The sequence below is a fragment of the Homarus americanus genome, unplaced genomic scaffold (genome assembly GCF_018991925.1).
Source record: "Homarus americanus isolate GMGI-L3 unplaced genomic scaffold, GMGI_Hamer_2.0 scaffold51476, whole genome shotgun sequence".
Lineage (NCBI taxonomy): Eukaryota > Metazoa > Arthropoda > Malacostraca > Decapoda > Nephropidae > Homarus > Homarus americanus.
The window spans coordinates 227,425-241,554 of NW_024736148.1; the positions used below are offsets into that span (position 1 = coordinate 227,425).

The 14,130-nt window shown below is 38.3% G+C and overlaps 1 protein-coding gene across 1 annotated transcript in view; it reads right to left on the reverse strand.

Annotated features, from left to right (window-relative positions):
- LOC121872002 (NPC intracellular cholesterol transporter 1 homolog 1b-like) overlaps nucleotides 1-14,130 on the reverse strand; it is a 28,082-nt gene that overhangs the window by 5,594 nt on the left and 8,358 nt on the right. Inside the window, exons 6-15 of the mRNA XM_042374624.1 lie at nucleotides 13,662-13,937; nucleotides 12,850-12,970; nucleotides 12,283-12,465; nucleotides 11,458-11,571; nucleotides 10,686-10,803; nucleotides 10,257-10,387; nucleotides 9,649-9,802; nucleotides 7,949-8,107; nucleotides 6,797-6,939; nucleotides 3,218-3,320 (exon numbers count right to left, since the gene is read on the reverse strand). Of these exons, the coding sequence (XP_042230558.1) occupies nucleotides 3,218-3,320; nucleotides 6,797-6,939; nucleotides 7,949-8,107; nucleotides 9,649-9,802; nucleotides 10,257-10,387; nucleotides 10,686-10,803; nucleotides 11,458-11,571; nucleotides 12,283-12,465; nucleotides 12,850-12,970; nucleotides 13,662-13,937 (1,502 nt within the window). The remainder of the gene's footprint in view (nucleotides 1-3,217; nucleotides 3,321-6,796; nucleotides 6,940-7,948; nucleotides 8,108-9,648; nucleotides 9,803-10,256; nucleotides 10,388-10,685; nucleotides 10,804-11,457; nucleotides 11,572-12,282; nucleotides 12,466-12,849; nucleotides 12,971-13,661; nucleotides 13,938-14,130) is intronic.

Consider the following 14,130-nt stretch of genomic DNA (forward strand, 5'->3'; position numbering starts at 1 on the left):
AAGCACATCACTCAGTTTATTATGTTCATTTATAGAATTATATGCTTATAAATGTGTTCCTCTCATTAGTAGCCCATTGGTCAAGTTTACCCAACAGTCCCACCTCATGATCTGCCATTACAGGTACAGTTTTAAAACTCAGTAGTCTTCAAACAGTTCTTCTTAATGCTATCTTGATTTAATCTCTTAATTTTACAGCTTTTTACATAATCTAATTATTTTTTTAATCCCTTCACTACTGGGAGGCCACTTGTAACATTTTGTTTGGTTAACGCCAGACAATTTTATACGGCAGAGAGGAGACCCCCATACACAAGTGGTGAAAGTTTATTTCCTTAAAGTGACTATTCTTGAAAATATTTATTATACTCACCTGTGTGACAACTACTCGTAGACATGTGTAAGAATCTTAAATGTTAATACAGTACTGTAAGACTGCCTATAGATGGCTGAAAGCAAGTCAATTTTCACTTTGCTGAAAAATTCAACTCGGCTTCTTCACATACTAAGCACACATAAGCAGTCATTTTAGTTTTACTCTTTAAAAAATATATACTATACATCCACATAAAGCAGACTGTATATATAGTAATAGCATGGCAACGTTTGTCTGCGTTAACATTTTGAGTTTCCGTGAACATGATGTACAGAATCCTTGTCTTAGAGAGAGAGAGAGGAAGATTTTTAACCTTTAACTTGTGTTGGCCGACAATGATGAACATTATACTGTATAAGAACCTTTCCACTGGGAACAGGGCTGTCCTTACTAGTCTTGGGTCACTACACAAGTATTTATGTGGTGCTGCAGTACATTAGTCATGTTCCAGCTGTATGCAGTTGGCATTTAATTTACTGACAACAATGTTTACTCCAATCTTAACATTTCTCAAACCACAGCAGACTAATACAGGTTGACAATCCCTTATCCAAAATCCTTGGGGCCAGAGGCATTTCGGATTTCGGAATTTTTTGGTTTTCAGATTTTTTTTATTTTTTTTTTATTTATTTTTTGGTACAGGTTGTACCTCTCTAGTCCGGCAACCTCGGGACCTGACTGGTGCCGGACCATGGAAATTCACCCTTTTCCTGGAGAGATCGTGACTTGTGCTTATGCCTGGAAGCACTAGCACCACTTTCTCTGCATCATGGTCTCTTTGAAGACATATTGAAGGGTTAAATGTCGTTTAGTAGCTTCTCAAATTTCGCGCGTTTTTAATTCTTAACGTATTTTATTGGAACACACAAAAAAATAAAAAAATAAAAATTTTGACGGCGGAAACTTGAATTTCGACGGGTTTGAACGGCCCACCAACGTGCAGACAACGGGCATAATCGTGTAAACAGCGTCATTTCTCTTATGTACAAAAGATTCATTATTGTTTATTACTGAATGTCTTTTTCATTGAATTAATGTTCATGTGTGCAAAATGAGCAATACAATTCATTAATAATACATAGAATATTAAAACACACGAGGAAATGACACAGCATTGTTTTCGTTGATTACAATACCAGTGACTGACTGGTTCTACATATAAAACTGAAGAAAATAAGACCTTGGCTGTAGCTGTAGTAAAATTAGTATGGTTGTTTTAAGTAATGTTATTTAATGTTAATAAATGGAAATGAATGGAACAATAGAAGTAGCTAGCGATAATGGTAAAGAAAAAAGAGAGATCGCGTATGTAAGTGCACATGCGCGCACGTGAAAACATATCGTCATTACTTTACATAAGAATATGAAAGCAACACTAATTTACTGTTCATATATATTTTAATTAATGTTTCTGAATTTCTTTTTATTGAATTAATGTTTGTGTGTGCAAAATTAACAATACAATTTATTAATAATACGTGGAATATTAGAGGAGACGAGACGGCTGCCGGAATTGTTTATGTTAAAGCTTACAAAACCAGTGACTGATTGGTTCTACATATAAAACTGAAGAAAATAAGACCCTGATTTTAGCTGTAGTAAAATTAATGTAAAAAAATTAATATGGTTGTTTGAAGTACCTTTAATGTTATTTAAAGTTAATAAATGGAACAATATAAGTAGCTAACCATTAATGGTAAAAAAAAAAGTGGGACTGCGCGTATGTAAGTGCGCACATGTGAAAACATATCGTCATTACTCTACATAGGAATATGAAAGCAACACTTATTTACTGCTCATATATATTGAAGGGTTAAATGTTGTACTCTGTATAGACAAGCAGAGAGAGAGAGCAGCCGAACTGCCGGATGTAAACAAACCTTAATTTCCCGCGGCTTTGTTTTTTTTTTTAAGGGGATTAGCCACCCGGGCATCGGTAACTGACCCACATTGGGGCCTGAGGGGCAAAATTTAATACTCCTGTAATAATAATTCAGATAAAAAAAAAAAAAAAAAAAAAAAAAAAAAAAAAAAAAAAAAAAAAAAAACAAAAAAAAAACAAAAAAACCTGCCTATCTACCCATTGGACAAACTAAAATCGTTCCGGACCATGGGAGCTTCCGGACCGCAGAATGCCAGACTAGAAAGGTACAACCTGTATTAGCCTACCCGGGCACAAGTCACTGACCCACATTGGGGCCTGGGTGGCGAAAATATAATAAAAATTATAATAATAATAACAATTCATAGATCTAGGTCATGCTTCTCACTTTTGATCTTTTTTTTCATTCTTGTATTTCTTTATTATTATTATTATTATTATTATTATTATTATTATTATTGTTATCATTATTATTTTATTTTGGTGTATTTTTTAATAAACTTTTTATTTACTATTATTATTACTATTACATCTATGTCCAGGTGGGCTAATCCCTGTTAAAAAAAAAAAAAATGCCCACAAAAAAAAAACTTAAGGCTTTTAGAGCTTTTCGGTTTTTGGAATTTCGGATAAAGGGTTGTCAACCTGTACTGTACAAGAAAAATATATTGTTTATGGAATACTTGGCAAAATAAGAAGAGATCCAAGTCTTGACCTATGAGCAATTATGAAAGGCATCCAAAGAGAAGAATAAGTGCAGTCAGTATGGCCTCTCTTGTTTTATACAGTGTTGGTCAGGGGAACAATACTCTCAAGAAGAAGACTGTGGTGTTAATGATCTCTTACCTCACATTATTGTATCTCATCAATTACAAAATAAAATCTCTGCATGTCCCTCATGAATTAGATGTGTTTATAATATGCCAGGGAATTTTACATTATAATTAGACTTCACAAACCTGAAAAATTTGCAGCTTTGACCAACTCCTTCACTTGGTCCATCGCAGGAATCTGTACACCGGGACCATCCAAAGACGTGTGGCGATAGTCAAACTTACTTGCCTGTAAAAGATGTTAAGACTCGCATGATAGATGAAATACTGTACGGTATATATTACTGTACTGTACCTTAATAACACATATTAATTATTACCTTTCTCCACATCTACACCTACCAGAAGTTATCATAAATATGACACTGCTATATGGTAGCACTTGAAATTATCATCATCTTGGTACTTAATATGTTGTAAAAAATATTAGTAATGAAACAGTAGTGGATTTAGCTGACTTTTCATGTATTCAAGATTATTTAGTTACCTTACATGAAGCTACAGTGGTGGTGGTGGTCATGATGATAGCATGGTGCCCTTAACTAAATTCTGAGTTGGAAACAAGTACAGTATACTGTATTATGATGTGTGTGTCTACTACTGAACATTTCTTTCAGTACACCCACATCATCATCATTATCAACAATGTTGTCTTTTTGATGTGACTACTTGCTTACATGGGGATGTTTGTCTTATCTATGTTGTCACAGTCCTCCAGGAAGCTGCCCTCTGAGGGGTTGACACAACAAGAGCCATATCACTTCATGTGCCTTATCTCCTGTACCAATAAAAAGTCTCCCTCTACTCAATACACTCTCTTTACTATCCCCTCCTGCACCTATCTTACCTTCTACACCAGTGGTTCTTAACCTGGGGGGCGCAAGCCCGAGGGAAAAAGTAGGAATTTCTCTAATTATAATTCTCTTAACAAGAGCGTGGGCTAATATTGAGAAGTTTATGAAAAAATGCTAAAGTATCGCCTTATAACTTTAGTTTTCTATAGGCTACTTTTTTTACTTAGGGCTTACCATTTTCTGTACTTATTGACCCCCCTCCCTATCCCTCGAAACCCATGGGGGTTAACTCGTCCTGGACCTGTATACTGCTCGCTGGTGATGGTGAGCCCGTTTTCCCAGTCTTCTGCACACGTCCGTGGCAATAATTCCTCTTCTCTCACATTTATTCAGTTAAGGCTGTTGAGGTATGTTTTATCCCAGTTGTTATATTTACCTAAAAATAGTAAGCAGCCATAAGTTTATTGGTGAATAGTGAACACGCATGTGTTGCTCTGTTTGTTATTCGCAAGTTTTGAATTCCGTTTGTATTTTTATCAGAAGTTGGTGGTGCTTAAAATCATGTGGTGGTAACAGGTGGTTATGATAAAGTTGTATTTGTGATGATATTGATTTGTTTCTTAATAATCATGTGTTTATGATCATGATGTGTTTACTATAATGTTGTGGTGTTTGTTAATATTTACTTAATAATTATGTGGTGGTGTTTATGATCATGTAGTGGTGCTTATGATCATGTTGTGATCATTGATGCTTGTTAATAATCATGTGGTGTTTATGATCACGTATGATTGTAGTCACTTGTAGTGTTTACGAACTTTACGATCATATGTTTGTTATTGATCATGTGGTTGTGATTATCATGATGATGTGGTGTTCAGGAGCACGTGGTGATGTTTATCTTACCTTACACGTGCCTTATGTTTTGTTCACACATTTGTGTTGTCCACTGCACATCAAATTATTCGCAATGAGTGCAAAGAAGCGGAAATATCTTGACTAATATATTCGATTTGGATTCGTGTCTCTCCAAAAGGGTGACACAGAGGTCCCCCAGTGTGTGATATGTTACAAGACTCTGAGCAATGATGGAATGCGGCCCTCACGCTTGGAATGCCACTTGAGGACAACACATCCTGCTCTAGCTGACAAGCCCAAGGCATTCTTTGAAACAAAAAGACACTCTTTGAAGCAAGTTAAGTTGGACGGCAGTGGGCCATTTCGGCAACAAACTTCAAAGGTTGTTGAGGCTTCCTATGAGATCGCCATGTTGATTGCAAAGAGCAAGAAGAGCCATAACATCGGAGAGTTTCTCATAAAACCAAGCATACTCCGTGCAGCAGAACTCGTTCTGGGAAAAGACAAGCTTTCCCAAATTTCACTATCAAACGATACAGTCAAGGGAAGGATCGATGAATTGTCTCAAGACATCAAAGATTAAATTCTCGACCGAGTAAGAGATTCTCCTGTTTTTGCCATCCAGTGTGACGAAACGACTGACATCGCTCAGTGTTCTCAGCTACTGATGTATGCTCGTTTCGTGTCAGGCAACAGTGTAAAAGAGGAAATGCTGTTCTGTCACCCCATGGAAAGTTGTACAACAGCAGCAGCTATTTTTCATGATGTATCAAACTTCTTTCAGGAAAACCAACTTTCGTAGGACTCGCTGGTAGGGGTGTGCACTGATGGAGCTCCAGCCATGCTTGGTCTGCAGTCGGGATTCATTACAATGGTGAAAGAAAAAAATCTGTCTGTTGTAGGTACACACTGCATACTTCGTGAATCCTTAGTATCCAGAACTTTACCTGCTGTGTAAGGATCTGGAATCTGAACATGAAAGCTTGCTTTTTCACACGAACGTACGATGGTTATCAAAGGGGAACATGCTTGGACGGCTTTATGAACTACGAGAAGAAGTAGCAATATTTCTTGATTCGAAGCAGAAGGCAGATCTCCATGACAGGTTCCAGTTTGAAGGCTTTCAGCTATCTCTAACTTACCTGGTGGACATCTTCGAAGCGTTGAATGCTCTCAACCTTAAACTACAAGGGAAAAACATCAACATCATCATGCACCACGACACCATTCGAACCTTCATGGCCAAACTTGACCTCTGGAAGTGTCGAATTCAACAGGGAAATACAGCCAGTTTTAGTAACTTGGATTCTGCTCTCGTTCACGGTTACCTTGATTCTGAGTTAAAGAAACAAATAATCACTCATCTAACTGACTTGAAAACAGAATTCATCAGATACTTCCCAGAGATAGATGAGAAGCGTGAAGCCTGGAAATTCATCAGGAACCCATTTCAATGTGAAGTAGCTGATGTTTCAGATGAAGTGCAAGAGGAGTTTCTTGAGTTGAAGTTCAACTTCACAGCTAAGGAAGACTTCAAAGAACTGGATCTTGAGACGTTCTGGGTCAAGTACCCTCCTGTTTACCCTCTGATCTCACATCAGGCTCTTCGGATTCTAACTATGTTCGGATCCACGTATCTTTGTGAAGCTGCATTTTCCACGCTCGTTGCTGTCAAGACCAAGTACAGAAACAGGCTGAACGTTGAAGGGGATTTACGTTGTGCACACTCTGGCATTCAACCACGCATTCAAGATCTAGTAGCTAAGAAGCAGTGTCAAGTATCTCACTAATTTATACTCAATAAAAAGACTAAAAACACAATATTTTTCATTTTTCTTTAAAATCTGGGAGGGAATTTTATTCATAGATGCAAGGGGGGGCGTGGAGGGAAGGACCAATTCCTAGAGGGGGCGTGGTAGTAAAAAGGTTAAGAACCACTGTTCTACACCATCTCAACAAACCTCTCTTCACAAATAACCTTGATTACACACTTTATGATCTTCCAGGCATCACAAATATTAATGACGAGTGATGGTACAATAATGAGACGTACGGTGACAGGTGGGGCAGGTTGTGCTATGGTCAGGTTTCCATCAAAGTTGAAGTAGGTCTGGAAGCGCGACCCCACAGGTGAGTAGAGGAAAGCTGATAAGGCTGCACTAAAGAAAGTCTCATTCATAGACTTTCCATTGATGTCTGGTAATAAAAGGGTAATGTATTTGTTGAAGATAAGTCTGACTAACATTCATAAAAGTATGTAGAACACTGTATATTAACAAGGACTGTTTTCCAATATACAATATCAGTAATTTGCATGAACTAGCATTTGGTTGTACAGGTAATATTTCAGGTACAGTACACTGATATTCACACTAAATATGGTATTTCATTTGTTTTTTGTCAGTGTAATTTATATTTAGCAATCTCCAGTAGCACTACATCTTAAAGACCCCAATAAGGATGGACTGACCAGGCAGAGAGAGGGAGCAATATTTGAATGAAGGAGAAAAAATAGTCAAAAGTATTTCAACATACAGTGCTGTACTTTATAGTCAAAAGGTGATGTTTCTTAGTGATAAAAACACAATGCAAACTTTATATCCATTTTGACATTCATCTAACTCCTGTTTATTATAGCTTATTATATTTAAAATAATATGTAATAAATCTTTGCATACACAACTTATTAAACTAATTTCTCTTTGCAAGGAGCACTCTAGGACTCCAGGTTTTCCAGGTAATGTATGGCGGAAATGACATAATTACTGACTTTTTTTTTAATCACTGGGAAGATCTCCATTGTAATAAATGTGCTGTAGTTATGTCTCAAGCCATTTATCCTATTCTTGCTCCGTTTGTGTACACCATTCTCTCTCATCACTTTTTCTTTATCATGTCACTTCCTACACTTTTCTTGCAACCATTATCTTTCCTATCATGTCACTTTTTACACTGTTTTTGCACCATTATATTCTACTATTTGCCCCTATTCTTGAGGTGTCTGTTTCCCTTGACCCCACCCAATACAAACAGAGGAAGCATATACATACTAAACACACAATAGTGTAATACATAAGTAGAGGAAAATGTATATCTGAACCACTTGTGTATGGTGTCCCCTCTGAGTTGAATAAAATCCTCTGGCGTTAACCAAATCAAATATTAAAAATGTCGTCCCTTTAGTGAAGGGATTAAGTATACTGACCTTCACCCGTGTCACTTTTAGTGTAGTCAATCATTAGTTCATACCAGGAGTCTACACCACTGATGTACTTGTTCTCCCTCATGGCTGTAACAAGCTCACCAATCTTGGGAAGCTCCTGGGAATAGTTGAGAGCTCCCAGGTAAACTGTACCCCTTTCTCCTATGACAAGAATATTATTTGTTAGCATCTCACAGACGATATACAGGTATTAATATCTTATATCTTTGGCTACATAACAAGTTTTTATGACATTCATTTAGCCTGTAATTAATACTGCATTAAAAATGCACAGGGAATAAATACTGACAACGATCAAATAACTTCAAACTTTATATATACAGTAATGGCAATGGGAAAATACTGTATACAGTACACAAATTTCTCCGTTATCCTGCATCTCCCATACACCAGCTACTGCTTATCACAACCTGTCTCCTCAAACCAACTTAACTCTCTAGGTATCTTCTTCAGCAGCCTGGGTTTAGAATTTTTTGCTCTGTTATTTGTTCATATTTTTTTTTTCATAGATAAAAAAAAGGAGGATATATATTCTCTCCGATCTTTCTTATTAAACACATGGTGAGTATAACAGTACATATGATATATGAGGCGCTTGGCATTACAAAGCGCCACCCCGGGGAAAATGTTTTTTTTTTTATGGATATCACTATTTTCACCCTTCCTCGGGCCAGGAGCTACGTATCTGGCTGTGTGTTCAGTAAGCAAAGGTGGTTACATCCTTTGAGAGTGAGAGGAGCAATTTTTAGAGAGGGCAGAGAAAGACTGTGAACAGTACGTGATTGATTATGACGAGGCCGTTAAAGTTATACGCACTCCTCAGGATTTACGTACCTTCAACTTACTACGATCGTCAGGGATAATAAAATGAAGGAACTAAACAAAGTAAGATTGTAATACTATTATCATAATACTGTTTTAACCCAAGATTATGTAAGCTTTTTCTGCCTTTGTATTGGGGAGGGGAGAGGTTAGTGGTGGGGGAATGGGTGTAGTGGTGTTTCCTTATTATTACACACTATTATACTTAACAATATTATAAATCTTTGGCTAATAATAGGGACGGAAAGAAAATTACTGATAGGCAAATGAGTTTTTTATTATTATTTAATTTTTTGGGGGGGTGTTAGGGGGTGGGTGTAAGACAAGTGTTGTTTTTGGTGATCATTAACTTGTTTTGCAGTATTAGTCCACAATAATAAGAAAATTTTGCAGAAAAACGCAATTACCGTATTATTGGTTTGAAGATCAAATAACCATACATGACGGGTAGTTATTCTCATTCAACTCGCGATAAAATAATAACTATTCACAGTACTAACTTCCAGTTTTCACTTCGCTAGGAGAGGGATTGAGCTGCACGATAGAAAAAAATTAACCCTCTAGCTTAAAAAACAACAAAGTTATGGTTGTTTGAATTTCCAAAAACTTTAAACAAGTTTTTCTCAGCTTTTTAAATTTGGCACTTCACCCTCTTGTAATGCAGAGTGCCTCATATATTGTTTGTAAGAGTGTGTTAATATATACTGTATATTATTATCGACCTATATCAGTCCACAGCTGGATGAAGCCCCCCCCCCCACACCATACACTTCCTAATGACAACAACACTAATCGCTAGTGTAATGCAATTAACACAACACTGACACAAACTCGTAATAATAGACAAACCAATGACTGACCAGCATCAGGGTAGTACTCCTGTGCTCGGTAGAGGAACTGGAACAAATAGGATGACTGTGGAATGAACCAGACAGGGTTGAATTCCTGGCGCAGATTGGTCACGCCCCAGATGCTGGTAGCAAACACACCCACTGTCATTAGGAGAACCACCATCTGGAGAACAAATGATGTGTGTGCATTGTTTATTACTGTATAGTCTCTCTCCCAAGAGTCCTGTGGCAATACAGAGTAGTGTACGTTTACAAGGGAAATAGTGTTACTGTTAAGTCATTGCAGGGTATTAACTTTATTATAAGCAGATGATTATTATAGGATTTTGTCTTCTGTCAAACATTCTGAGCTCTTTGAAGTTTTAAGTTTCAAGGAAATCTGTCCGTCATCTCAAGAGTTATTACAATATCTCAAAGATCCATTTGGAGTATCATAAATTGGGTTTAAGACTAAGTTTTTGTAAAAGTTTGTAAGAACTTTGTTACTAACTCTAACAAAATTCATTACACCATTTACAGAGTGATTGCCATACTAATTATGCAAGCAATGACTTTTGTCCAGTATTGTTTGTATATCAGTAAGAACATCATGTAAGATGTGATACAAGTTCACTTTCCTTGACAGGTGTCATTAGGAGATACTTGGGGTAGATTTTATCGAAGAACATCTGGCACAGGTCGTACTGTGAACACTTGTTGGGTGTCCAGTTCTTATGTTTGTAGCACCAGAGGAGTCCATTGCGATTATCTACATAGAAAAAAAAAAAAATTAGAATGTAGTACTGTATTTACAAGACAACACAACTCATCTCCAGTGCTATCTTATTCATGACTAATGAAGTGCAATTGATGTGGAGAGAGTTTAATACAGTATTCCTATCTACAGTCTGTGTTGCCTTGGCCTGTCCCCACTCACACGAACCACCATCACAGATCCACCACTACTACCACTTACCTCCCTCTAAAATTACACTCACCATCACCTGCCAAAAGAACTTAACTCCACCATTCATAACCCAGCAAAAGTCCCATTCCTCATCACTCACCTTCCAGTCTGGTTTGGTCCAGGGTGAACCAGGCAACAAAGAACGTGGCCTGAAGCATGAAGAGAGCCACTATGCCCAGAGCTGAGTAGATACAGAAGGACCTCAGTGCTGGCAGCACCTGTTTAAAAAGATCAATTTAATATTGTTTATTTCTGAACGACACCATGTTAACTTTTATAACTGATACGGTGGTTGAGGTACGAAACTGGTCCATGTTTAGGAGTTGAGGTACTATACTAGTCCATGTTTAGGAGTTGAGGTACCATACTGGTCCATGTTTAGGAGTTGAGGTACCATACTGGTCCATGTTTAGGAGTTGAGGTACCATACTGGTCCATGTTTAGGAGTTGAGGTACGATACTCGTCCATGTTTAGGAGTTGAGGTACCATACTGGCCCATGTTTAGGAGTTGAGGTACCATACTGGTCCATGTTTAGGAGTTGAGGTACCATACTGGTCCATGTTTAGGAGTTGAGGTACCATACTGGTCCACATTTAGGAGTTGAGGTACCATACTGGTCCACGTTTAGGAGTTGAGGTACCATACTGGTCCACGTTTAGGAGTTGAGGTACCATACTGGTCCATGTTTAGGAGTTGAGGTTTTGACAAGTTACTCTGTTTGAGGTACTGACAAGTTCCTCTGGTTAAGGTGTATACAACTTACTAATGGTTGATGTACAGTACTGACGATGTTAAGTAGGTGAAGTATTGGTAAGTTACAGTGGTTGAGGTACTGATAACTGAACAGTGGTGGAGACAATGACAACTTACAGTGCTGGAGCCAATAGCAAAGGCAGCAAAGTCTGTGAGAGAGGTGACAGTAATGGCAACTCCAGCATGGCGGAGGGCACATCCCATCCTCTTGTGCAGGTCCAGCCGCCGCTCCTGCAAGATATTTCACTCCTAGTCTGTGGTTGTTGGTTAAGTGGGGCCTCTTGTGATAGACCTCCAACCTAACCTAACCATAAGGATTGAGCCCTAAATCCAAGACGTCTGATTTAGGCCCATGAGGACTGGGACTTACTGAAACTTTGCAATGTTTGACCTGTCACTCAGCCCCATACTCCTCCACTATATTACTGATTCCTCTAACTATTATTTTAGTGGATATTCAATGCTTGTAATATTCATCTATTTATATTCAATATGCCATGTTTGTTCATTTAATAAGTACTGTATAGAGATAATTTCTCAAATATGTTAAGAGGAGCAGACCCAGAATCTTAGTACAGTATACTGTAATAAGGAGTATGGGACAGGGGAAACAGCCAACCCCAGGAGACTGTAAAAGAGGTACAGTATAATATAACCCACATGATGGGTGTGTTCACTGCTTTATATTGTACGCCTGTGGTGTCTGCACAGGTAATTCCCTTTAATTAATAAGGGTTAACAACTATACTATGTATAGGAATAAAGTTTCATTTCAAACCTAAGATCAGATGTATTAATTATAAAGCACCCAAGAAAAGTAATCAGTTACAGGTATGTGTTTTTACTTGTGTGTGTGTGTGTATACATACCGGTAGACCATATGTGTACAAATGTATGCATAGAGTACACAAACAACAAAGCAGATAATGATATAACACTCACTTCCTGGTTGAGGTTGTGCCAGCACTGGACAATAACAAACATGTCATCAACACCAAGACCCAGCATGAGCAGTGGCAGGATAGAGTGGACAGGTCCGTAGGGGATCCCAAAAGCTGAGCACAACCCGAATGAGATGCCCACCGCCATGAAGATCGACATCAAGCCTAGTACGGACAACACTGGCTGTGGGGAACACTCACTTTTACACACAACACTCGGGCAGCTGACATTTGTTATACTGTATATAAATTTGATATATTTTTTCCTCCCAGAATTTTGTAACTGGTGCGAGTTTTTTCAATGTATTTACTATTCTCTCCTTTCATTCCTCAATATATCTTTTCTTTCTATTTCTCCTTATACATTAGACTCAATTTCTTGTTATCCTTTCTCTCTTCTGCCTCATTTATTTTGCTTCCCACTGTGTTTGTTTGTCTATTTACTCTGAGCAATATGATTATCTTTACCTGCCAGCCATTCATACTCTGTTTCTCTGTCACCTACCCACTTCCCTTCATCTTTCCTCCTCCTCCCCAACATACTGTGATGCCTGTGTTAGTAGCTCACCCGGTTCTCCACCATATTGAACTTGCCGAGCATGAGCTGCACGTACACGAAGAGGAGGATCATACCAACCACCAGGAAGGCCACGTCCCCCAGGATGGTCTCACCGCTGATCTCCCCGAAGCTGCCAAGAACAACACAACAGTTTACAACAACGCTGGTGGTGGTTCTGCTTGATGGCTATTAACACTGTGTAGGACAGACACTGATGGTTACTGGTGGGTGATACAGTGAGAGCAGTGAAAGGTGATGGCCAGGAAGACAGTAATAATGGGGGGATTAATTTTAATAGGCAGTAAACTGACTACAGGGTATTGTGATTTCTTGGAATATGAATTTTGTATTGAAAAGTAGGTAAATAAGACAATGAACAAACTGAGCATCTCTTGGGAGTGGGTGCAATGATCTTACTGTAGATATTAATAACTAATATACCATTCAATAGTGGTCGTCATAATAGAACACTTGTAATTATGTATAACAGAGGGTCATATGGTACTCGGGTATGAGATATAGTGTTCAGTAGCTAAAAGGAGAATTTTTCAGTCTCCTTACTCATCCTTCATTCAAAACAAGGTGACGGCAAGACTGCAGGGCACCCCACCACCAGGAAATACTCACCTCACACCAATCTTGGGTTACATACACAGGTTAGGTTTCACTGAAGTCTGTTTCTATGTGTTCAAGTTCTCACAGCATGCTTGGATGGATGGAATTTTCATATCCTCATCACTCAACTAAAAACTGACATCAGTTATAGAGAAGAAACTTGTAACAAAAATCATGCAAGTCCATCACCCATCCTTAGGACACACCTGCGCTGAGCTTGGAGGAACACCCCGAGACCCTCTGGTCTTCCCGAGTCGTTTCGGAGAACCCGGATGAACTCTCCCTCCCAGTCGTAGAGTGCCATGTCCACCTCTTCAGCCAGTCCTGCGTCATTGGCCAGCTTAACCAAGTCTATCTCTGTCCTGTTGATCTCCATAACTATCTGGGCCAAAGAGCTTCTAGCACCAACGACATGACCTGTTGTGTTCTTCTTTATATCTCCGAGAAATTTCTTGAAGTTGATTGGATAGGAATACATGGCACTGAAAATCATGAAGATGCCAATTAATTATCTGGCAACCACAGAAGATGGCCCATCTATATCTCTTCTAAAATACAAACAAGTTCAGCATAATGGCCTTAAGTACAACGTGAAAGGTTTAATGAAAACCTTTCATAAGCAGTTGACAGGTCGGTCAGTGACAATGAATTTCTCAGGCCCAAAAATTTTCAACC